Raw genomic sequence first — 22,943 nt, forward strand, 5'->3', positions numbered from 1 at the left:
GCTAATCAAAGTCCCAGTTTAAATATCCGTGTGAGTTATTGCTGAGCTCATTATGTTTGATGCATTTGCCCGCAGTTTTTACATTGCTAAAGTCTAATTGACAGTTGTATTAGTTTCACCATAAAGCACTTCAGGATCTATTGGTATAAAGATGCTACTGAAAAAACAAATTACTTTCATAATGCTTAATTTGATTTTATGTCTGTCATATAATATGCTAAGTTTTTTTTGCTTCTAATTCCCTCTACTAAATACACCGTCGATACTGGTAAATTGGGCTGATGCCATCATCTCAAAGGACTACAGGAATTTCTGTTGCATAAGTGACAGCTTTCATCATTTATAAACCACGCTTCAGTACACGTGACAATGTTGCCTTCGGTTTGAAACTGCAATGGTTACAGCTGGCAGCCACATATGGTGGAAAGTTAGCTACTGCCCTTTTAATTGAATTACAATTGGGAAATTAAGTTCTAGGAGCATCATGATCCACCACACATCTTAGAATGGGTGGAATCTTAGAATGTGTGGTTTACCCTAAATGAATAAAATACCATGCCAACAAGCAGAGGGTAAAGTTATTTTTAAAGTCTTAGAGGCAAGCGAGATTGTCATGGGCAGGGAATGCGTCTTTGTTGTACTGAACTCTCCCAAGCACTTAATACAGCGCTTTGCACACAGTAAGTACTCGGTGGTTACAACTGAATGAATGAGGGAAGTACTCGTTCAATATAATGAATGTTTAGAGGTACCTTGGATATTTTATTTTCCTAATGGTATTTGTTAAACGCTTACTATGTGCCAGATGCTGTACTAAGCCCTGGGGTAGATACAAGATAATCAGGTTGGACACAGTCCATGTCCCATATGGGGTTCACAGTCTTAATCCCAGTTTGCAGATGAGGTAACCGAGGCACAGAGAAGTGAAGTGACTTGCCCAAGGTCACACAGCAGACAAGTGGCAGAGCTGGGATTAAAACCCAGCTCCTTCTGACTCCCAGGCCTGTCCTGTATTCACTGGGCAATGCTCTTTCTAAAACACTATATTGATTGGGGATTGGTGTCTAGGATGTTTCAGTGTAAGTGGGTTATATTTTGGGCAAGCCTGAAGTTGTGAACACTATTCAAAATAATAGATATGATTGAGCTTGTATTTCAAAACTTCTTTTTTTCATTAAGAGACTTCAATTCAGTGCAGTAGAAGTGCCTGCTATATTTGTGGTGTCAAATTCAAGTAATAAAAAGATTCACTAGGATCCTAAACCTAGTTACTGATGGATTTTGATTATATGGAACAAGTTATTATGTAATTCTTTTTTTCATTGAAGTTTGTCATTCTCTCATTTTCTCAATTTTAAAAAAAAAGACTTTTGGCCTATGAAAATCTAAAACTGTTCATCACAGTTGAAAATCTCATATCTTCCACTCCTTGTCCTACCCAAAACTTCCTTTTTAAATGATGTTTTAGCTAATGTAAACTTCTGTGGTTGTGTTTTCAATACTATGGAAAAGTGTTCTGATTGTTTTCAACTGATTGCAGAGAATATAGACACTACAACCAAAAAGATATATTTGGCTTGAAGGTGTCGCACCTCAGCATGTAGTGAATGCAAAAATCAACAGATGGTGTTAACTGCTGTAATCATTACTAACAATCTTGCTGATTTTAATGTGACTATAATTCCACACTCCCAAACCAATTAGCCCAAATCTAACAATTTTGAAACTTGCCATGTAGCCATGCTGTTTCCTTCACAAGGTCCTTCATTTCTGCCCTTATCCACATTATCTTAATAAAACGGTATTGAGCTCAGGAAGGCTTGAGGATACATTTCCCAAATGGGGATTTACTTATATCCCTTCTTCCTTAAAAGGGGTTGGATATAGTTAGACATACCAGTTGACCAATTTATGGTGAAAAACATGTATATGCTCATGCCTGGTCTCATTTTGTCAATCATTAATGTAGATTCAGCAGTGGAAAATTGAGGGTTTTAGAAACTTGTTTTAGAAACTTTTTTTCAAGTAGTTTTGTTCCTCTTTAACACAGTTCTTCCTGTAGAGCTTTCCCCCGTTTATAATGCTCGTGTTTGTACTTTTCCATTATAGCATTTTGAATTATAATGTCAGGATTCCTTACAGTTTTCTTACATGTCGTGATAGTAGTCTGAGCAAAGAAAAGTCAGTCTGGTGTGGGACTCAGGTGTGGTGTGAGACCTTCATCATCATCAATTCTGCTTACTGAGCGCTTACTGTGTGCGGAGTAGTGTACTAAGTGCCTGGGGGAGTACAATAAAATCTCCCTTGCACCTACCATTTTAATTGGACTGACCAGTCAATTTCCCTTGCCATTTACTGGAATGAGAGAAGTGTGTATTTGTGATAAGTAGCACAGATGTCCTAATCTCTGTTCCTGTACCTCATTCATTTGATCAATCAATTTGTCAGCCAAGCCATAAACAGGTATATAAAATGCCTACTAATTATTAACATAATAGTAATGATCAAAATGTATTGGAAAAACCACCTTGTGATTTTTGCCCAACGTCAGAACCTATCCTAAGGATTCTGGTTTTGGCTCCGTATTCAGCCAAGCTTTCTACTCCTGCTCATTTATCCATTCTTCTGCAACAGAGTCCAGTCTGCTTTTCTCCTAGCCATTACTATCCCTCACACATTGTTTTACAAATCACAAGCAAGAGCAGGCAATACTGTTTTCTGCAAAGCACTGGTGCACTTAACTGTTTTAGCTGAAAACCTGCATAAGGCAATATAAATTACAATTTGTGTGCTCTGTCAGTCATAGAGATAAACCCAAGCCAAGAAGCACATATTATCCTGCACTCTTTTTTAAAAATTCACCTAGTGCGTTTGTTTATGTCAGTGCCTTATCGATCCACATATAAATAACACTATATTGCCATACACGTAAATCAATACTTTTCAAAGTGTATGGGCAAAAGGCTTGCCTTATCCTTTTTACAAGTGTAAATCATTTTGAGCCCTAGCGATGTGCATTTCTTACTGCTTTATTATTTACTGGACCATCTTGAAGCGTTTCTTCACGTAAGGAATCCAGTTCATGCTTAACAAGTGCTTTTATCACCACCAGAAATAAATATTACTAGACTGTGTACAATTTATTATTGCATTTATATTGTCTGTCTTCCCTGTAGGGTTTAAGCTCACTGTGGGCAGGGAACTGGTCTGCTACCTCCCACTTGTCAGCTGTGTGACTGTGGGCAAGTCACAACTTCTCTGTGCCTCAGTTACTTCATCTGTAAAATGGGGATTAACTGTGAGCCTCACGTGGGACACCCGATTACCCTGTATCTACCCCAGCACTTAGAACAGTGCTTGGCACATAGTAAGCACTTAACAAATACCAACATTATTATTATTACTCTCCCAAGTGCTTACTACAGTGCTCTGCGTATAGTAAGTATTCAGTAAATACCACTGACAGATTAAGGTTCCCATTAGGGTTATGGGTAATGCCGACGTAACGCAGATTTGAGGTCTGAGGTCAACTCTTCCCAATACTCATTCCCGACGTCTAACTGTATCTCAGGTGTCCTTTCCACTCATGCTTCAGCATTCCTCATCACTTTTCATTCCACTATACCATCATTCATTCATTTAATAGTATTTATTGAGCACTTACTATGTGCAGAGCACTGTACTAAGCGCTTGGAATGTACAATTCAGCAACAGGTAGAGACAATCCCTGCCCATTGATGGGCTTACAGTCTAATCGGGGAAGACAGACGGACAAAAACAATAGCAATAAATAGAATCAAGGGGATGTACATCTCATTAACAAAATAAATAGGGTAATATAAATATGTACAAATGAGCGGATGAGCACAGTGCTGAGGGGAGGGGAAGGGAGAGGGGGAGGAGCAGAGGGAAAGGCAGGGGGAAAGGGGGCTTAGGTGTGGGGAGGTGAAGGGGCAGAGAGGGAGCAGAGGGAAAAGGGGAAGCTCAGTCTGGGAAGGCCTCTTGGAGGAGGTGACCTCTCAGTAGGGCTTTGAAGAGGGGAAGAGAGTTCCCATCATTCCTGGGATCCCTTAGGTTTCTCCTGCTTTCCATTGAAATATTGCAGCAGCGTGGCTTAGTGGAAAGAGCACGGGCTTGGGAGTCAGAGGTCATGGGTTCAAATCCCAGCTCAGCCACTTGTCAGCTTTGTGACTTTGGGCAATTCACTTCACTTCTCTGTGCCTCAGTTACCCCATCTGTAAAGTGGGGATTAAAACTGTGAACCCCACGTGGGATAACCTGATCACCTTGTATTCGCCCCAGTGCTTAGAACAGTGATTTGCACATAGGAAGTGCTTACCAGATGCTATCATCATTATTATTATTAATGCCCTCTACCTCTTCTTGAACAGCAGAAGTGCCAACCTCAATAGAAGTAGGTGAAAGATGCAGTAGGTCTAGGATAGGACTTTAGTAGCAGCATGGCATAGAAGAGAATCAGCATAGCGTAGTGGGTAGAGCATGGGCCTGCGAATCAGAAGTTCATGGGTTCTAAACCTGGTACTGCCACTTGTCTGCCGTGTGACCTTGGGCAAGTCTTTTCACTTCTCCATGCCTCAGTTACCTCATCTGTAAAATGGGGATCGAGACTGTGAGCCCCACATGGGACAGGAATTGTGCCCAACCCGTTTAGCTTGTATCTACCCCAGTGCCTAGCACGCAGTAAGCACTTAAATGCCATAATTATTGATATTATTGTTATTTCTTCAGATGTAGTTCATTCAGCAAGTCGTCTAGAATTGTTGCCCCAATTCTGCAAGCTTTCTTAATAAAAATAATAACTGTGATGATGATAATAATGATGTTAAATGGTATTTGTTAAGTGCATATTATGTGCCAGGACTCTACTAAGCCCTGGGGTAGGAACAAGCTATTCAGTACAGAAACAGTTTCTTTCTCATTTGAAACTCACAGTCTGAGGTAGGAGGGAAAACAGGTTTAGAATCCCCATTTTACAGATGAGGAAACTGAGGCACAGAAGTCAAGGCTTGCCCCAGGTCACACAGCAGGAAAGTGACAATGATGATTATGGCATTTGTTAAGCGCTTACTATGTGCCAATCACTGTTCTAAGCACTGGAGTAATAATAATAATGTTGGTATTTGTTAAGTGCTTACTATGTGCAGAGCACTGTTCTAAGTGCTGGGGTAGATACAGGGTAGTCAGGTTGTCTCTCTCGTTCACCCCACACATCCTATCCGTTACCAAGACCTGCTGGTTTCACCTCTACAATATCGCCAAGATCCGCCCTTTCCTCTCCACCCAAACAGCTACCTTACTGCTACAGGCTCTCGTTATATCCCGACTAGACTACTGTGTCAGCCTTCTCTCTGACCTCCCTTCCTCCTCTCTCGCCCCGCTCCATTCTATTCTTCACTCCGCTGCCCGGCTCATCTTCCTGCAGAAACGATCTGGGCATGTCACTCCCCTTCTTAGACAACTCCAGTGGTTGCCTATCAACCTCCGCTCCAAACAAAAACTCCTCACTCTAGGCTTCAAGGCTCTACATCACCTTGACCCTTCCTACCTCTCCTCCCTTCTCTCTTTCCACCGCCCACCCCACATGCTCCGCTCCTCCGCCGCCCACCTCCTCACCGTCCCTCGGTCTCGCCTATCCCGCCGTCGACCCCTGGGCCACGTCCTCCCGCGGTCCTGGAACGCCCTCCCTCCTCACCTCCGCCAAACTGATTCTCTTCCCCTCTTCAAAACCCTACTTAAAACTCACCTCCTCCAAGAGGCCTTCCCAGACTGAGCTCCCCTTCTCCCTCTACTCCCTCTGCCACCCCCCCTTTACCTCTCCACAGCTAAACCCTCTTTTTCCCCCTTTCCCTCTGCTCCTCCACCTCTCCCTTCCCATCCCCACAGCACTGTACTCGTCCGCTCAATTGTATATATTTCCATTACCCTATTTATTTTGTTAATGAATTGTACATCGCCTCAATTCTATTTAGTTGCCATTGTTTTTACGAGATGTTCTTCCCCTCGACTCTATTTATTGCCATTGTTCTTATCTGTCCGTCTCCCCCGATTAGACTGTAAACCCGTCAAACGGCAGGGACTGTCTCTATCTGTTGCCGACTTGTTCATTCCAAGCGCTTAGTACAGTGCTCTGCACATAGTAAGCACTCAATAAATACTATTGAATGAATGAAAGGTTGTCCCATGTAAGGCTCACGGTTAATCCCCATTTTACAGATGAGGTCACTGAGGCACCGAGAAGTTAAGTGACTTGCCCACAGTCACACAGCTAAGTGGCAGATCAGGGATTTGAACCCATGACCTCTGATTCCCAAGCCCGAGCTCTTTCCACTGAGCCGCACTGCTAGATACAAAGTAATCAAGTTGTCACTTTTGGGGCTCACAGACTTAACCCCCATTTTACAGATGAGGTAACTGAAGTTCAGGGAAGTTAAGTGACTTGCCCTATATCACCCAGCTGATCACACAGTGGAGGAGCTGAGATTAGAACCCATGTACTCTGACTCCCAAGCCTGTGTTCTTTCCACTAAGCCACGCTGTTAGAACTTGGGTCTTATGACTCCCAAGCCAGTGCTCTTTCTACTAGACCATCCTGCTTTTTACCTTCTTCCATAGCCTTTTTTTTCTCATAAAGCCCCAGTGCTGAAAAATTCAGTATTGTCTTTGTCTAGATGACATTCTGGACACACAAAATCAAAATAATGAAAACTAAATGAACTGCTAGAGAGTATTCAAGTGTGTCTGAGTATTTTTTTTTTTTGAATTGAAGTAATGGAATCTGAAGTGTTTCAATATGGTTGCAGAGTATATATAGCACCTGAAGTTGAATATCAAGCTTCATCATCTGGAATCCGTGCAAATCAACTCTAGTTAAGCTCTAGCAGGTGACAGATCTTTCCTGCTTTTTTTCTGAGGCATGGACTGAAAGACATACTATATTTTATAAACTGCTTCCAAGAAATGTAATTTGAATGGCAAAGACTATCTTTATTCCTAGTAAAATCCTGGAAATAAAGTGGATGTTTGTGATATCTTACTGCAGACTAAGTCAGAGTGACTCTGAACGACATTATGCAATTTATAATCTATCCGTTGCTGAATTGTCCATTCCAAGCGCTTAGTACAGTGCTCTGCACATAGTAAACACTCAATAAATACTATTGAATGAATGAATGAATGAATGAATAATCTTTCGTTGTTAGTAGTGAAGGTCATGACCTTGAAGGTCATGTATCTACCCCAGCACTTAGAACAGTGCCTGGCACATAGTAAGTGCTTAACAAATGCCATGAGTATTATTGTCTGCTGTGTGACCCCCTTGGGCAAGTCACTTAACTCCTCTGTGCTTCAGTTATCTCATCTGTAAAATGGGTCAAGGGGCTGCATCCAACCCGATTTGCTTATATCCATTCCAGAACCTTGTAGAGTGCAGGGCACAGAGTAAACACTGAATACCATAATAATAATAATAGTTATTATTATTATGTTGTCTGCCAACCCTTTTATACTGAACTCTCCCAAGTACTGAGACCAGTGCTCTGCAGGCAGTAAGTGTGTAAGAGAAGCAGCATGGCTCAGTGGAAAGAGCCCGGGCTTGGGAGTCAGAGGTTGTGGGTTCAAATCCCGGCTCCACCACTTGTCAGCTATGTGACTTTGGGCAAGTGACTTCACTTCTCTGGGCATCAGTTACCTCATCTGTAAAATGGGGATTAAGACTGTGAGCCCCAAGTGGGACAACCAAGTCACCTTGTATCCCCCCAGCGCTTAGAACAGTGCTTTGCACATAGTAAGCGCTTAACAAATATCATTATTATTAGTAGTAAATATCAACCAGTCAAATTGATCACTTATTATATGTAATAATGATGGTATTTGTTAAGCACTTACTATGTACCAAGCCCTGTTCTAAGTGCTGGGGTAGATAGAAGGCTATCAGGCTGTCCCACGTGGGGCTCACAGTCTTAATCCCCATTTTACAGATGAGGAAACTGAGGCACTGAGTAGTTAAGTGACTTGCCCAGTCATCCAGCTGACACGGAGCAGAGCCGGGATTAGAACCCATGACCTCTGACTCCCAAGCCCGTGCTCTTTCCACTAAGCCACGCTGCTTCCAAACTGTATCAAGCACTTGGGAGAGCACAATACAACAGAGTTGGTATATGTGTTCCCTGACCACAAGGAGTTTACAGTCTAGAGGAGGTGAAAGGTATTAAAATAAATTGCAGATTTATACCCGAGTGCTGTGGGGTGGAGGATGGGTGAATATTAAGTACTCAAAGGGCACAGGTCCAAATATTTAGGTGGCACAGAAGGGAGAGGGAGTAGAGGAAGCCATCTTGGAGGAGGTGTGAAGACTTGGAATAAGACTTGGAAGTTGGGGAGAGTGGTGGTCTATTGTATATGAAACGTGAGGAAGTTCTAAGCCAGCGGGAGAAATTGGGCAAGATGTTGGCCGCAAGATAGATGAGATCAAGGTACAAGAATATGATGATATTAGAGGAGCAAAGTGTATGGGCTGAGTTGTAGTAGGAAATCAGTGAGGTAAGACGGAAGGGGGCAAGCTGATTAAATGTTTTATAGTTTAAGGTGAGGAGTCTCAGCTTGGTGCAGAGATAGATGGGCAACAACTAGAGGTTCTTGAGCAGTGGGGAGATGCGGGCGGAATGCTTTTAAAAAACAAACAATTCCAGGAAGTAGAATGAACTACGAACTGGAGTGGGGAGAGACCGGGGGCAGGGAAGACAGTGAATAGACTCATGCAGTAGTCAAGGTGGGATATTATGAGTGCTTGGATCACCATAGTAGTAGTTAAGATGGAGAGGAAAGGGTGGATTTTAGTGATGTGAGGAAAAATATCCTTGATTGAGAAGTGGCCTCTCTCCCAGTTGCTGCGGTTTGAGCTGTGTGACAAAAGTAGAATAGAAAACTTTATTTTTTTCTGGGAAAGGAGATCTCTAGCGGACAGAATCCTAACTTCCTGTCTCTGTTTATGTGTATTAAGAGTTCATTTGGGGAAAAAGACATATGGTACCCCAAGTTTTGGGTCTGAATGCATGTAATAATAATAATAATAATGTTGGTATTTGTTAAGCGCTTACTATGTGCAGAGCACTGTTCTAAGCGCTGGGGTAGACACAGGGGAATCAGGTTGTCCCACGTGGGGCTCACAGTCTTCATCCTCATTTTACAGATGAGGTAACTGAGGCACAGAGAAGTTAAGTGACTTGCCCACAGTCACACAGCTGACAGGTGGCAGAGCTGGGATTTGAACTCATGAGCTCTGACTCCAAAGCCCAGGCTCTTTCCACTGAGCCACGCTGCTTCCCTATTGGTGGGCCAAATCAAGGGAGATTGGAAACAGTGATTGGAGAGAGCCTGGGGGAAAGGAGTGGAACAATTAATAATATCCTCCCCATCTTTCATTGCTGGGCTGCTTTCTGAAAGAGCTGACAAAACACCCCACTTCAGTCAAGTGGTCATGCTTTTGGGGGTTCTATCCTGCCACCCCAAAGGTCTATGGTACAACTCATTCGGTCTGTCTTATGCTGTCGAGTCATCTCCGACCCCTAGTGACATCATGGACACATCTCGCCCAGCACTCCCCACCTCCATCTGCAATCGTTCTGGTAGTGGATCCATAGAGTTTTCTTGGTAAAAATCTAGAAGTGGTTTACCATTGCCTCCTTCCACGCAGTCAACTTGAGTCGCCACCCTCGACTCTCTCCCGAGCCGCTTCGGCCCAGCAGGGGTGAGTTTTGACTTGTTGCAGATTGCCTTCCACTCGCTAGCCACTGCCCCAGCTAGGAAGGGAAAATGCCTCTCCTTGACTCTCCCTCCCCCAGTTGAGACTGGTAGAGAACTGGAAACTCTCCAGGTGCGACCCTGAGAGGGGATGACTCATTAAGGTCCTGCTTTTAGGTGAAGCAGCAGACACAACTGATCTGTAAAGGAAGTAGTCATAAAAATGACAGTGGCAGTTTTTGCTGGAAAAGGAGAGGATTATAATAATAATTTTGGTACTTGTTAAGCACTTACTATGTGTGAAGCACTGTCCTAAGCACTGGGGTAGATACAAGTTGGTCAGATTGGACACAATCCCTGTCCCATGAAGGGCTCACAGTCTTAATTCGTGTTTTAAAGATGAGGTAACTGAGGCAAGGGAAGTTTAGTGACCTACTCAAGGTCAACACACAGCCGACATGTGGCAGAAAGTGTCAGCTTCTCATCTTCAGCTGCAGAAACAGTCCTCACTAGGGTGGGCCAAACTTGTCCTTTCAGGGTAGAAATATTCCTTATGACTCTGCTGAAGACCCCTATTAATAACCCTGAAATGCCCATTTTGGCACCACCAGATAGCAGGTGTTGCTGTTGGCCCTGTCTACCCATGGCTAGCACCCCACTCGAGTGTTGGGTGCTGTGGACATGGAGGGTACATCTATTTTAAATCATAATTTGTCAATGGGGTGAGCACCCAGAGGTAAGTAGCGCTTCATTAATTAAAAAATAATGTCAACAGGACAGGTTGTTGCCGTAGGATAGACGTCTGCTACAACTATATAATAAGTGTAGTGAAAGCGTTTATCAAAAGTCAACCTGGAGTGGAAATTGAAGCATCTTTTTTTTTGAAGTAGGAGGTGTTAAACCGTGCTGACTTTCTAGTCCTCTGAATTAATTTTGGTCCATTGAGCTACCTGAGATGCCATGAAGCAAAGGAAAGGATTGGCTTATGGGCCATATCAATAGTCAGCCATATTTATTGGGTTCCTACTGTGTGCAGTAAGTGTACTAAGTGCTTGGACGAGTACAACAGAATTGATAGATATATTCCTTACCCTCAAGGCCACATGACTTTTTTTGGCAAAGTAACTGCTCCTTTCTTCTCTGGTTTGTTTTTGCCTGACCATAGACGATGCCACAGATTATGAAGTGCTAACTATGTTTGGGTTTAGAACCTGAAAGTTTGAAATTTGGCCAGTGTTCATTGTGGACAGGAAGTGTGTCTATCAACTCTGTTGTTCTCTCCCAAGCACTTAGTACAGTGTCCTGCACATAGTAAACATTCAATAAATACCCTTATTGATGATGATGCTTTCTTTTGCATTGTTGAGATATAGTTACAAGCTGCATTTAAACATTGCCCCCTAAAGAGTATCTCTGTTTTCTACTCTGTTTCTGAGGAGAGCCACCCCTCTCCCTATTCCTCCCTTCTGGGCTAATTTATCAGCCCTGGTCTCCTAAACACCCACTATCCCAATGCTTGACACGAATTCCTAACTTTTTAAAAAATATGAATTCTTCCATCCCTGTTCGTGCATGCTTTCTTTCGTTTCACCCTACAGCAGCAGCAGTGGGCCATTTTGTCATCTTTATTGTTAAGAAGAGGAAGAGAATTTCCATGTATTGATTTGTAAATCTCAATTCACCCGTTTAGCTGAAGCATCAATAAATCATTGCTGTGGACGGTAGTTTATTTGGACCATTTTTGAAAATGGTGTATATGAGCAGAAATGGACAGTAGGTGGTCCCCACTCATTGGGTGGAGTGATTATTTCAGAGTGGTCTGATTATTACAATGAGAATTGATTGATAATGCAATTTTGTGGTTTAACCTCTGGGGAAAGAATGGGACCATTAATCTGTCAAAGGCCTAAATGATGCATCATCCAGACATTAGATTATGAGACAGGATTGGACTTTGCTAGCCATGATTTCAAACCCAGGAGAAGCTACTCCATCAAAATTAGGATGGTCAAATCAAAGCGGCAGTGAGCTACAGCCATTATAGACCTTCCCAGAACAAGAGAGCATCAGACATTTGGGAGCTTCTATTGTCCTGGTTAAATTTGGCTGTTTCTTTATGCTTTAGGATTTCCTGTTAAAAAGAGAGCCACTAGATTTGTCTTCCCTCTCAGCCCCACAGCACTTATGTACATATCTGTAATTTATTTATATTAATGTTTGTCTCCACCTCTAGACTGTAAGCTCGCTATAGGCAGGAAACACGTCTGCTAGTGCTGTTATATTGTCCTCTTCCTCATGCTTAGTACAGTGTTCTGCACAGTAAGCTCTCAATAAATTACATTTGGTTCATTGATTTGTGAATTGATCCTAAAACCAAACTTTCTTGAAGACTATTCTTCCCCTTCACTTCCCATCTGCTGTGCATGTTTTCTTTCCTGCAGATCTTTCATTCTTCTCTGCACACCAGGAAGCCATATTCCCATTTATTCCCAGATGCCACATCTGACAGTTTATGGAATAGGTAAGGGCTGCATGTGAAGGGGTACACACCTCATTTTGTGGCTCAATTGAAAAGCAGAAAAATGGCCAGGCTGACTGAATAGTTTGAGTATTTCAATCTAAGCCTTCCCAATCTCAATCATGTTTAATATCTTTGCTAATATAATAACACGTCTCTTCCATCTCTTGGCAGCCTGTTTTTAGGAAAGTTTGCAAATACAGAGTTATTTGCTGAAATTTAAATTGCCAAGAAATTTCTATGATCTGGTGTGGAAGTCCGATGAATTTAGCCATAATGGAACATATAATAATTGATATTGTGTCCTTAGTCCTGCCCTCCGTTTAGTAGTAGCGTGGCTTAGTGGAAAGAGCCTGAGCTTGGGAGTCAGAGGATGTGGGTTCTAATCCCAGCTCTGCCACTTGTCTGCTGTGTGACCTTGGGCAAGTCTCTTAACTTCTCTGTGCCTCAGTTCCCTCCTCAGTAGAATGGGAATGAAGACTGTGAGCCCCACATAGGATAACCTTATTACCTGGTATCTACCCCAGTGCTTAGAACAGGGCTTGGCACGTACTAAGTGCTTAACAAATACCGTCATCATTATTATTATTGGTAAGCTCTTCATGGATGGGGATGACTCCTTTTACTCCATTTTTGGAGGGTTGTTGCCCAACCCCTTCTTCCATGCTCTGCATACCTTTACATGCTCAAAAATAGTTTTATAATGAAGTGTGGTTGGTAAAATCTGGCCCCTGAACCTCTTTTTTGATCTCTAATTGTATCTGTGAAATTGTTTAATGCAATTGGGTAGGACAGAGAGTATGACCTAGACCTACACGTTTATGAATTGTTGATATTTACAGAAAATGGACAATGTGAATTGAAAATTTTTCATTAAGTCAGTCAATCGCACTAATAATAATAATGTTGGTATTTGTTAAGCACTTACTCTGTGCAGAGCACTATTCTAAGCACTGGGGTAGATACAGGGTAATCAGATTGTCCCACGTGAGGCTCACAGTCTTCATCCCCATTTTATAGATGAGTTAACTGAGGCCCAGAGAAGTGAAGTGACTTGCCCACAGTCACAGCTGACAAGTGGCAGGGCCGGGATTCAAGCCCATGACCTCTGACTCCCAGGCCCGTGCTCTTTCCACTGAGCCACGTTGCTTCCCATTCCGCTGTGTGCGGAGCACTCTCCTAAGTGCTTGAGAGAATGCGATATAATGGAGTCTTCTAGACTGGAAGGCCATTATGGGCAGGGAGCTTCTCTGCTATTTCTGTTGTAGTGTACTCTCCCATGTGCTTAGTATAGTCCTCTGTACATAGCGCTCAGCGTGGCTCAGAGAAGCAGCGTGGCTCACTGGAAAGAGCACGGGCTTTGGAGTGAGAGGTCATGGGTTCGAACCCCGGCTCTGCCACTTGCCAGCTGTGTGACTTTGGGCAAGTCACTTAACTTCTCGGTGCCTCAGTTCCCTCATCTGTAAAATGGGGATTAAGACTGTGAGCCCCACGTGGGACAACCTGATTCCCTTGTGTCTACCCCAGCGCTTAGAACAGTGCTCGGCACATAGTAAGCGCTTAACAAATACCAACATTATTATTATTATTAAATACTAATGAATGATTGATAGGCATGTTCCTTGCCCACAATAACTTTGCATTCTGCAGGAGACAGACATAAATATTAATAAATTACAGCTATGTACATAAGAGCTGTGGGACTGAGGGAGGGGTGAATTAAGGGAGTAAATTCAAGTACAAGGGTGGCGTAAAAAGGGAGTGGAAGAAGAGGAAATGAGGTCTTGGTCAAGGAAGCCCTCTTTCAGGAATTGTGCCTTCAAAAAGCATATCTTTAAAGGTGGGGAGAGTAATTGTCTATTGGATATGCAGGGGGAGGGCATTCCAGGCCAGAGGCAGGACACGGGTGAGAGGTCAGCAGCAGGATAGATGAGATCGAGGGGCAGTGAGTAGTTTGGCAATAGAGGATTGAAGTGTGTGGGCTGGGTTGTAGGAGAGCAGCGAGGTAAGATAGGAGGGGGCAAGGGTCAGCTCTTGGCCCTCTTCTGTTCTCCATCTATACTCCCTTGGTGAACTCATTTGTTCCCATGCCTTCAACTGTCCTCTCTATGCAGATGACACCCAAATCTACATCTCCTCCCCTGTTCTCTCCCCCTCCGTCCAGGCTCGTACCTCCTCCTGCCTTCAGGATGTCTCCATCTGGATGTCTGCCCACCACCTAAAACTCAGCATGTCTAAGACTGAGCTCCTTATAATGTTGGTATTTGTTAAGCGCTTACTATGTGCAGAGCACTGTTCTAAGCACTGGGGTAGATACAGGGGAATCAGGTTGTCCCACATGGGGCTCACAGTCTTCATCCCCATTTTACAGATGAAGTAACTGAGGCACAGAGAAGTGAAGTGACTTGCCCACAGTCACACAGCTGACAAGTGACAGAGCTGGGATTCGAACCCATGATCTCTGACTCCAAAGCCCGTGCTGTTTCCACTGAGCCACGCTGCTCCAAAACCCTGTCCTCTCCCTGACTTCCCTGTCACTGTGGACGGCATGACCAACCTGCCCTTCTTACAGGCCCACAACCTCGGTGTCATCCTTGACTCTGCTCTCTCATTCACCCCACACATCCAATCCATCACCAATGCCTGCCGGTCTCACCTTCACAATATCGCCAAGATCCGCCCTTTCCTCTCCATCCAAACCACTACCGTGCTGGTACAAGCTCTCATAATATCCCGACTGGATTATTGTGTCAGCCTCCTCTCTCATCTCCCTTCCTCCTGTCTCTCCCTGCTCCAGTCTATTCTTCATTCTGCTGCCCGGATCATCTTCCTACAGAAACGCTCTGGACATGTCACTCCCCTCCTCTAAAACCTCCAGTGGTTGCCTATCAACCTGTGCACGAAACAAAAACTCCTCACTCTTGGCTTCAAAGGTCTCCATCACCTTGCCCCCTCCTACCTCAACTCCCTTCTCTCTTTCTACTGACCACCCTGTACACTCCGCTCCTCTGCTGTTCACCTCCTCACCGTCCCATATTGGCGCCTGTCCTGCCGTCGACCCCTGGCCCACAATCTACCTCTGTCCTGGAACGCCCTCCCTCCTCACATCCACCAAACCAACTCTCTTCCCCTCTTCAAAGCCCTACTGAGAGCTCACCTCCTCCAGGAGACCTTCCCAGACTGAGTACCCCCTTTCCCTCTGCTCCTCCTCTCCCCATTCCCCCTTTTCCCACCCTCTGCTCTTCCCCCTTCCCCTCCCTTCAGCACTGGGCATATTTATATATATTATTTATTACTTTGTTTATTTTGTTAATGATGTGTGTATATATATATGTGATTCTATTTATCTTCCTGACATCTGCGCCAGACTACTTGTTCTGTTCTGTTTTGCTTTGCTGTCTGTCTCCCCCGTTTAGACTGTGAGCCCGTCACTGGGCAGAGATTGTCTCTATCTGTTGCCAAATTGTACGTTCCAAGCGCTTAGTACAGTGCTCTGCACATAGTAAGCGCCCAATAAATACTTTTGAATGAATGAATGAATGAGAGCTTTAAAGCCAATGGCAAGGTGACATTTGCAGGAGAGGATGGGCAACTACTGGAGATTCTTGAGCAGTGGGGAAACATGGACTGAACATTTTTATAGAAAAATGATCCATGCAGCAAAGTAAAGTATGGACTGGAGTTGGGGCGAGACAGGAGGCAGGGAGATCAGCAAGGAGGCTGATGCTGAAATCAAGACAGGACAGGCTAATAATAATACTGGTATTTAAGTCCTTACTATGTGCCAGAGGTAAGTGCTTGAATTTATCTGATAGGAATTTGGATGGAGAGGGAAGAGCAAATTTTTGCAATGTTGTGAAGTTTGAACTGACAGGATTTAGTGACAGGTTGAATATGTGGGTTGAATGAGAGAAATGAGTTGAGGATAATGCCAAGTTGGGTTTTTTGTTTGTTTTTTATGGTATTTAAGCACTTTCTATGTGCCAGGCATGATTCTAAGCACTGAGATAGATACAAAGTAATCAGGTTGGATCCAGTCCATGTCCTAACTGGGGCTCACAGTCATAATCACCATTTTACAGATGAGGGAACTGAGGCAGAGAGAAATTAAGTGTCTTGCTCAAGGTCCAACAACAGACAACTGGCATAGCTGGGATAGAGAAGCAGCATGGCTCAGTGAAAAGAGCACAGCTTGGGAGTCAGAGGTCATGGGTTCTGATCCCGGCTCAGCTGCTTGTCAGCTGTGTGACCTTGGGCAAGTCACTTTACTTCTCTGGGCCTCAGTTACCTCATCTGTAAAATGGGGATGAAGACTGTGAGCCCCACGTGGGACAACCTGATTACCTTGTATCCCCTCACCAGTGCTTAGAACAGTGCTTTGCACATAATAAGCGCTTAACAAATACCATCATTCTTATTATTAGAACCCAAGTCCTTTTGACTCCCAGGTCCGTGCTCTATCCACTAGGCCTTGCAGTTTCTTTAGCTTGTGAGACCGGAAGGATGGTGGTGCTGTTTAAATGGTGGTGCTGTTTACAGGAAAACAGTGAGGAGGACAGGGTTTGGGTGGAAAGATAAAGAGTTCTGGTTTGGATATGTTAAGTTTGAGGTGTCAGCGAGACATCCTAGTGGAGATGTTTTGAAGGTAGGAGGAAATGCCTTTCTTGATTAGATATCATTAAATTAATGAGTTTTAAAGTGTGGTGTGGAGGAAGTAAAACATTATTTTCATTCCATACAGCTGTATGCAGTGATGGGCTGTGGGAAAAGAGAACACTGAGGCTGTGGTGGGGTTGAATCATTGAGTGATTATTGTATCAGCACTTGGGAGAATGCAAGTGAATTAAGAGACTCAGTCTCATTTCCTCTTACCTTTCTGTTCCATTTCCCCTTATTGTCTCATCTTTTCTCTCCTCCTCCCCTTTTTTACTAGATGTAGTTGTTACATGGACCACATAATAGCCTGCCAGATATAGGACACCTTGCCAAATTACTTAGAGTGAGAAGCAATAGCCCTATTTCAAACCTCACATCCAAAAAGAATCAGAGATGTGGAATCTGCCCAGAATCTGAAAGGAAATTCTGCTGAATACTCTGAAGAACTATAAAACTGTGTGCTGACAGATAATATTTTAATCAGCGACACAAGTGAAGTGGATGCAGGAAAATAAATTCAAGGATTTTAAACCACAAGTACCCATTACAGTTTGCATCAGAAAGCTCCAAAATAGATCATTAATTCCCTCTTCCCATCAGATTCATTAAGGGGATAAGGGCTTACCCTGAGGAGCCAGCCAAGTTCTGCAGACTTCCTTCACTCATCCGACATCAGGAGGAAAAAAGCGAGAGAGCAGAAATCCCCCCACCCTTATCAAGACCAGGCAAGGGCTCGATTCATCCCAGGGCCACCACCTACAGTAGTGAAGAGGTCAGGTGTCAAACCACATTGTTTTCTGTCTCCTTTTCCATTTCTAGTAATTCCCTTGCCAACCTCAATAAGCTCTTTTGGATCATCATCAGTGGTATTTATTGAGCACTTATTGGATGCAGAGTATGAATTAAGGCCTTGGGGGAGTACAGCGTAACAGAGTTGGTTGATGCATTCCCTACCCACAACGAACTTACAGTCTCGACTGAGCCAATGCAGCACCACTATCTCAGCTCCACACCTGTTTTGCGGTTACAAAAATGATGTAAAAATGGAGGACAGTTATACAGGTTAAGATGTATTTTGCTGCTTTGCTAAAGATTTAATATACCAGTGTGAAAGAAGAAAAAGCTGGTGTTGTGTTCAATGTATTAGAGTAAAAAATCTAGAATTCCAGAGAATCAACCAGTCAATTAATGTGTATTAAGCACTTACTGTATCCAGAACATTATACTAAGTGCCTGGGAGAGTACAGCACAGTAGAAGTGGTAGACATGATCCCTGCTAGCAGCTTACAATGTAGAGGACCTTTGAGGAAAGCATAGTGTAAGACACAGGTAAATATATTGGTGAATTTCAACTTAATCTTATAGTTATTGTCAAATTTCTGAGGACTGGCAGCGTATGTAAAGACTTGGAAATATGAATATAAAAATGGGACAGAAAAGCATCCATGCTCACAAGGCATGTAGATTTTACAGTGTACTCTCCCAAGCACTTAGTAGAGTACTCTGCACACAATAAAATACTCAGACCATACTCTAGTGCTCAGTCTAAAGTACTCTAGACTGTAAGCCCATTGTGGTCAGGGAATGGGTATGTCGTTGTACTCTTCCAAATGTTTAGTGTAGTGCTCTGCACACAGTAAGCGCTTGATAAATATAATTGCCGGACTGAGTAAATCCCATTGATTTACTGATAGAGTGAGAGGAGACGAGAGACAAAGGGAAACTTGAAAGAATTTGCATCAAAACAAACATAACTCTGCGAGATTGTTCAACACAGCAGGACCATCTCCCTCAAAACTTTTAACACCACTCACCCTGAGTCCGGTAAGCAGTCAGTTCGAAGCTTTTCCTCCAGCCACCGCCTCACTTTGGGGCGGGGCCATATCAGTCACTCATGTGGGCCCAGGGATAATAGATAATATGGGCCCTCCCCTGATTTTGGTGACATCATTACTTCACGCCGCATACAGCATTCAAGGAGGTTCTTTAGCCTCACTGATGAGAGCCCGTTAAAGAGTCCCGTCCCTCCGCCGTTGGCTTATGGCATCACACTCCTGTGCCAACAGGGGTCAATCATTCATGATTGACACATTTGACACACACGTTTGACACATCAAACGCCATAATGGTCACTGATGATTCTGATAGCATGTCAGATCAGGGGATAGATGCTTTCTTGGGGTGCAGCTGGTCTTGCTCTGCCCAAGCCGTCTCCCTCATAGCCAAGAGATCTGGGGACAGGAAAAGGGAAGAAGCACCATGGCCTGGTGGAAAGGGCACAAGACTAGAAGTCAGGAAAACTGGGTTCTGTTCCCGGTTCTGCCAGTCGGCGGCTGTGTGACCTTAACTTCTCTCTGCCTCCCCTCAATAAGTACAATTGAAAGAGTGAACTAGAAGCTGCATGTGGGGTGATCTGATCAGCTCGTATGTTCGCCAGCACTCAGCACAGTGGTTGCTACATCGTAAGTTCTTAATAAATACCACCGTCATGACGGGTCGGGGGGGAAGGGGGTGTGGAATCCTCCTGGCCCAGCTTCTCTCCCACCCTAACCTACTGGATCTCAGTCGGAGTCTTTGGTGTACGGACTATGACAGCTATGGTCCTGGCCAAACCGGCTCCAAAGGAAACTGTGGTCACCACAGGTTCCCGAGCACTTGCTGTCCCCAACAACAGCCATGGGTGGGACAGTGGGCGGGGAAAAGCGAGCTCTCCTTCATAATAATAATGGTGGTATTTGTTAAGCCCTTACTATGTGCCAAACACTGTTCTAAGTGCTGGGGTAGATACAAGGTCATCAGGTTGCCCCACAAAGGGCTCACAATCTTAATCCCCATTTTACAGATGAGGGAACTGAGGCACCGAGAAGTTAAGTGACTTGCTGAAGGTCACACAGCAGACAAATGGCGGAGCCGGGATTAGAATCCACGGCCTCGGACTCCCAAGCCCATGCTCTTTGCACTGAGCCACACTGCTTCTTCATCTGTGCCTGAGGTGAGAGTGGCAGCTCTCACAGCCGGGGGAAGCAGTGTAATCTAGTGGGAAGACCACCAGCTCGGTTTCGAATCCTCTAGACTGTATTTTCTTCTGGGGCGAGAAACGTGGCTACGTTTATGTTGTACTCTACCCAGTATGGTGCTCTGGACACAGAACTCAGTAAATACAATTGATTAATCCTGGGTCCACCACATGCCTGTTGCGTGACCTTGGACCAATCATTTAGCTACTCTGGCTATTGATGCCTTTCTACTTGTTTTGTTGTCAGTCTCCCCCCCTGCCCCATCTAGACTGTGAGTCTGTCATTGGGCAGAGATTGTCTCTATCTGTTGCCCAATTGTACTTTCCAAGCGTTTAGTACAGTGCTCTGCACACAGTAAGTGCTCAATAAATCCCGTTGAATGAATGAATCTATAAAATAGGGATTGAATACCTATTCTCCCTTCTCCTTAGACTGAGTCTCATGAGTCCCCACAAGATCATCTTAAATCTACCCCAGCGCCTTGTTTAGTGCCTAGGACATAGTAAATGCTAAACAAATTCCTCAGTTCCTATTATTGCATTTTCCAATGTTCAGAGCCACGGCCTTGTTGGGAAACATGGTGACAAGCCACGGTGACTGGAGGCATGGTGGCGTTGGCAGGGGAGGGTTTGGGGCACATTTGGATGGGCACCAAGGTCTTCGATTAAGAGTGTGAACCCCCTGTGGGACCAACCTGATTAACTCACATCTACCCCAGTACTTAGAACAGTGCTTGGCATATAGTAAGTGCTTAACAAGTACTATGATGATTAATTATTATTGTTATTGTTTGACTCCTCTAATGAGCCTAGCCCAGCTGTCCTCTGCTACCATGACTTGGGGGGCTTCATTTCACAGGTGACTTGGGATTTAGTAATGAAAAGTTAATAATAATAATAATAATAGTATTAAGTGCTTCCTATGTGCCAAGCACTGTTCTAAGTGCTGAAGAATGTAATGGATCGAGCCTGTTGGATAGTGCAGACGAATGGTCAGACAGAGCTAGGCTCAGTTCGTAGAGCTGTGGCTCAGATGCATCCTTCTTCAACCCCACCGTGCTGTTTTATCACACCTAAATGGAGCATCCACAACTCAGGAATAAAGAAAAAAAATAAAGACTATTACAGATATGTAAATAAGTGCCATGGGGCTGAGATGGGGGATGAATAATAGGAGCAAGTCAAGATGGTGCAGAAGGGAGTAGGAGAAGAGGAAAGAAGGGCTTAGGGAGCACTATATGCCTCAATACTGTAATCCTTGTCTAATACATATCTTTAAAATATTATAAAGTACTTCTTTATTCATATTAATTCCTTTCTTCCCCTCTAGACTGTAAGCTCATGGTGGTCAGGGAACATCTGCTAATTCTTTGTACTGTACTCTCTCAAGTGCTTAGTACATGCTCTGGACATAAGTGAATGTAAATGATTAATTGGTTGTACCCTACCCTCCTCTCCCCACAACCTGCCACTGAACACTTGCTCGTCCTTTTGATCTACAGCTCGTCGCCATATCATGTTTTGGGTTTGCATCTTTTCAATTTCAAGTCGAGATCTCGGATTTTCTCGACAATTAAACCACCTTGTAGGTTGAAGTAGTTGTCTCGATCGCTGCCAAGATTCATTCTGACTGCCCTAGTCTGGCCAACCGTCCAAGATCCCAGTCAGAGGAAGCAGAGTCAAAGGCACTGCCCTCCCTCCTCACCTCTGCCAAACTAATTCTCTTCCCCTCTTCAAAGCCCTACTGAGAGCTCATCTCCTCCAAGAGGCCCTCCCAGACTGAGCCCCCCTTTCCCTCTGTTCCCTTTGCTGCCTCTCTGCCCCTCACTTCACCTCCCCTCAGCTAAGCCCCATTTCCGCCCTTTCCCTCCGCTCCTCCCCCTCTCCCTTCCCCTCAGCACTGTGCTCGTCCACTCATTTGTATATATTTTTATTACCCTATTTATTTTGTTAATGAGATGTACATCCCCTTAATTCTATTTATTGCTATTGTTTTTGTCTCCCCCGATTAGACCCTAAACCTGCAATGGTCAGGGATTGTCTCTATCGGTTGCCAGATTGTACATTCCAAGTGCTTAGTACAGTGCTCTGCACATAGTAAGCGCTCAATAAATACTGTTGAATTAATGAATGAGTGAATGGTTCTCCTTCCTAATGCAGGCCTGCAAGCTGGGCCCTGAAGTTCTACTGTGCTTATTTGACCTGTTTTTACAAAAGTAATTGCTTGGTAACGGTGCCCAGGGGTGTTGCCACATATGATAGAAGTAATAGGGCATGCTTTCTCAAGCTTTCCATAAAATAGAGACTTATTCCTTAGGTCCGGAATATGGGTTTGTCCTCTTCTTGCCATAACGAATGACTACAACTTGCCACTACAATGTAATATTCAATTCAGACCTCCCCATTTCCTTGAGTTTTCAATTTTGTAGTTGATTACAGTAATCATATTTGTCTTACAGCTCCGAAAGCTCTCCAACATGCCTTCCCTCGGACTTTTGACCCTCCTGGTTCTGCAAAGTATGGCTTTCAGTAGCAATTTTCCCGATGAAACCATTGCGGAATTATCCGTAAGTGTTTACAATCACTTGAGAGCTGTCGGGGAAGATGAAAATATCCTCTTTTCTCCTTTGAGTATTGCAATTGCCATGGGAATGGTGGAACTTGGAGCCCATGGATCCACTCTAAAGGAAATTCGTCATTCCTTGGGATATGACAGCCTGAAAAATGGTGAGTATTCTTTAGGGCCTTCCACTCCCACTTACCACATAACTACTGCAACAGGTATGCTTGTGCCTAGTGGCAAGAGCCCAAGCTTGGGCTTCAGAGGACGTGGGTTCAAATCCTGGCTCTGCCACCTGTCAGCCGTGTGACTGTGGGCAAGTACTTAACTTCTCTGTGCCTCAGTTACCTCATTTGTAAAATGAGGATTAAGACTGTGAGCCACACGTGGGACAACCTGATTACCCTGTATCTACCCCAGCACTTAGAACAGTG

The 22,943-nt window shown here is 44.0% G+C and overlaps 1 protein-coding gene across 2 annotated transcripts in view; it reads left to right on the forward strand.

The window, feature by feature from the left end:
• The window catches only part of SERPINI1 (serpin family I member 1), a 94,238-nt gene that overhangs the window by 29,900 nt on the left and 41,395 nt on the right, over window positions 1-22,943 (forward strand). Inside the window, exons 1-2 of one of the 2 annotated variants that reach the window (XM_001505517.5) lie at window positions 12,212-12,280; window positions 22,409-22,676. In XM_001505517.5, coding sequence (XP_001505567.2) covers window positions 22,427-22,676 — 250 coding nt within the window. In that variant the 5' untranslated portion in view covers window positions 12,212-12,280; window positions 22,409-22,426. Of the gene's footprint in view, window positions 1-12,211; window positions 12,281-22,408; window positions 22,677-22,943 lie in introns of those variants that run through there. The other variant, XM_029073812.2, reaches the window with a different exon arrangement.

Source organism: Ornithorhynchus anatinus, chromosome 1 (assembly GCF_004115215.2).
Source record: "Ornithorhynchus anatinus isolate Pmale09 chromosome 1, mOrnAna1.pri.v4, whole genome shotgun sequence".
Taxonomy (NCBI): Eukaryota; Metazoa; Chordata; class Mammalia; order Monotremata; family Ornithorhynchidae; genus Ornithorhynchus; species Ornithorhynchus anatinus.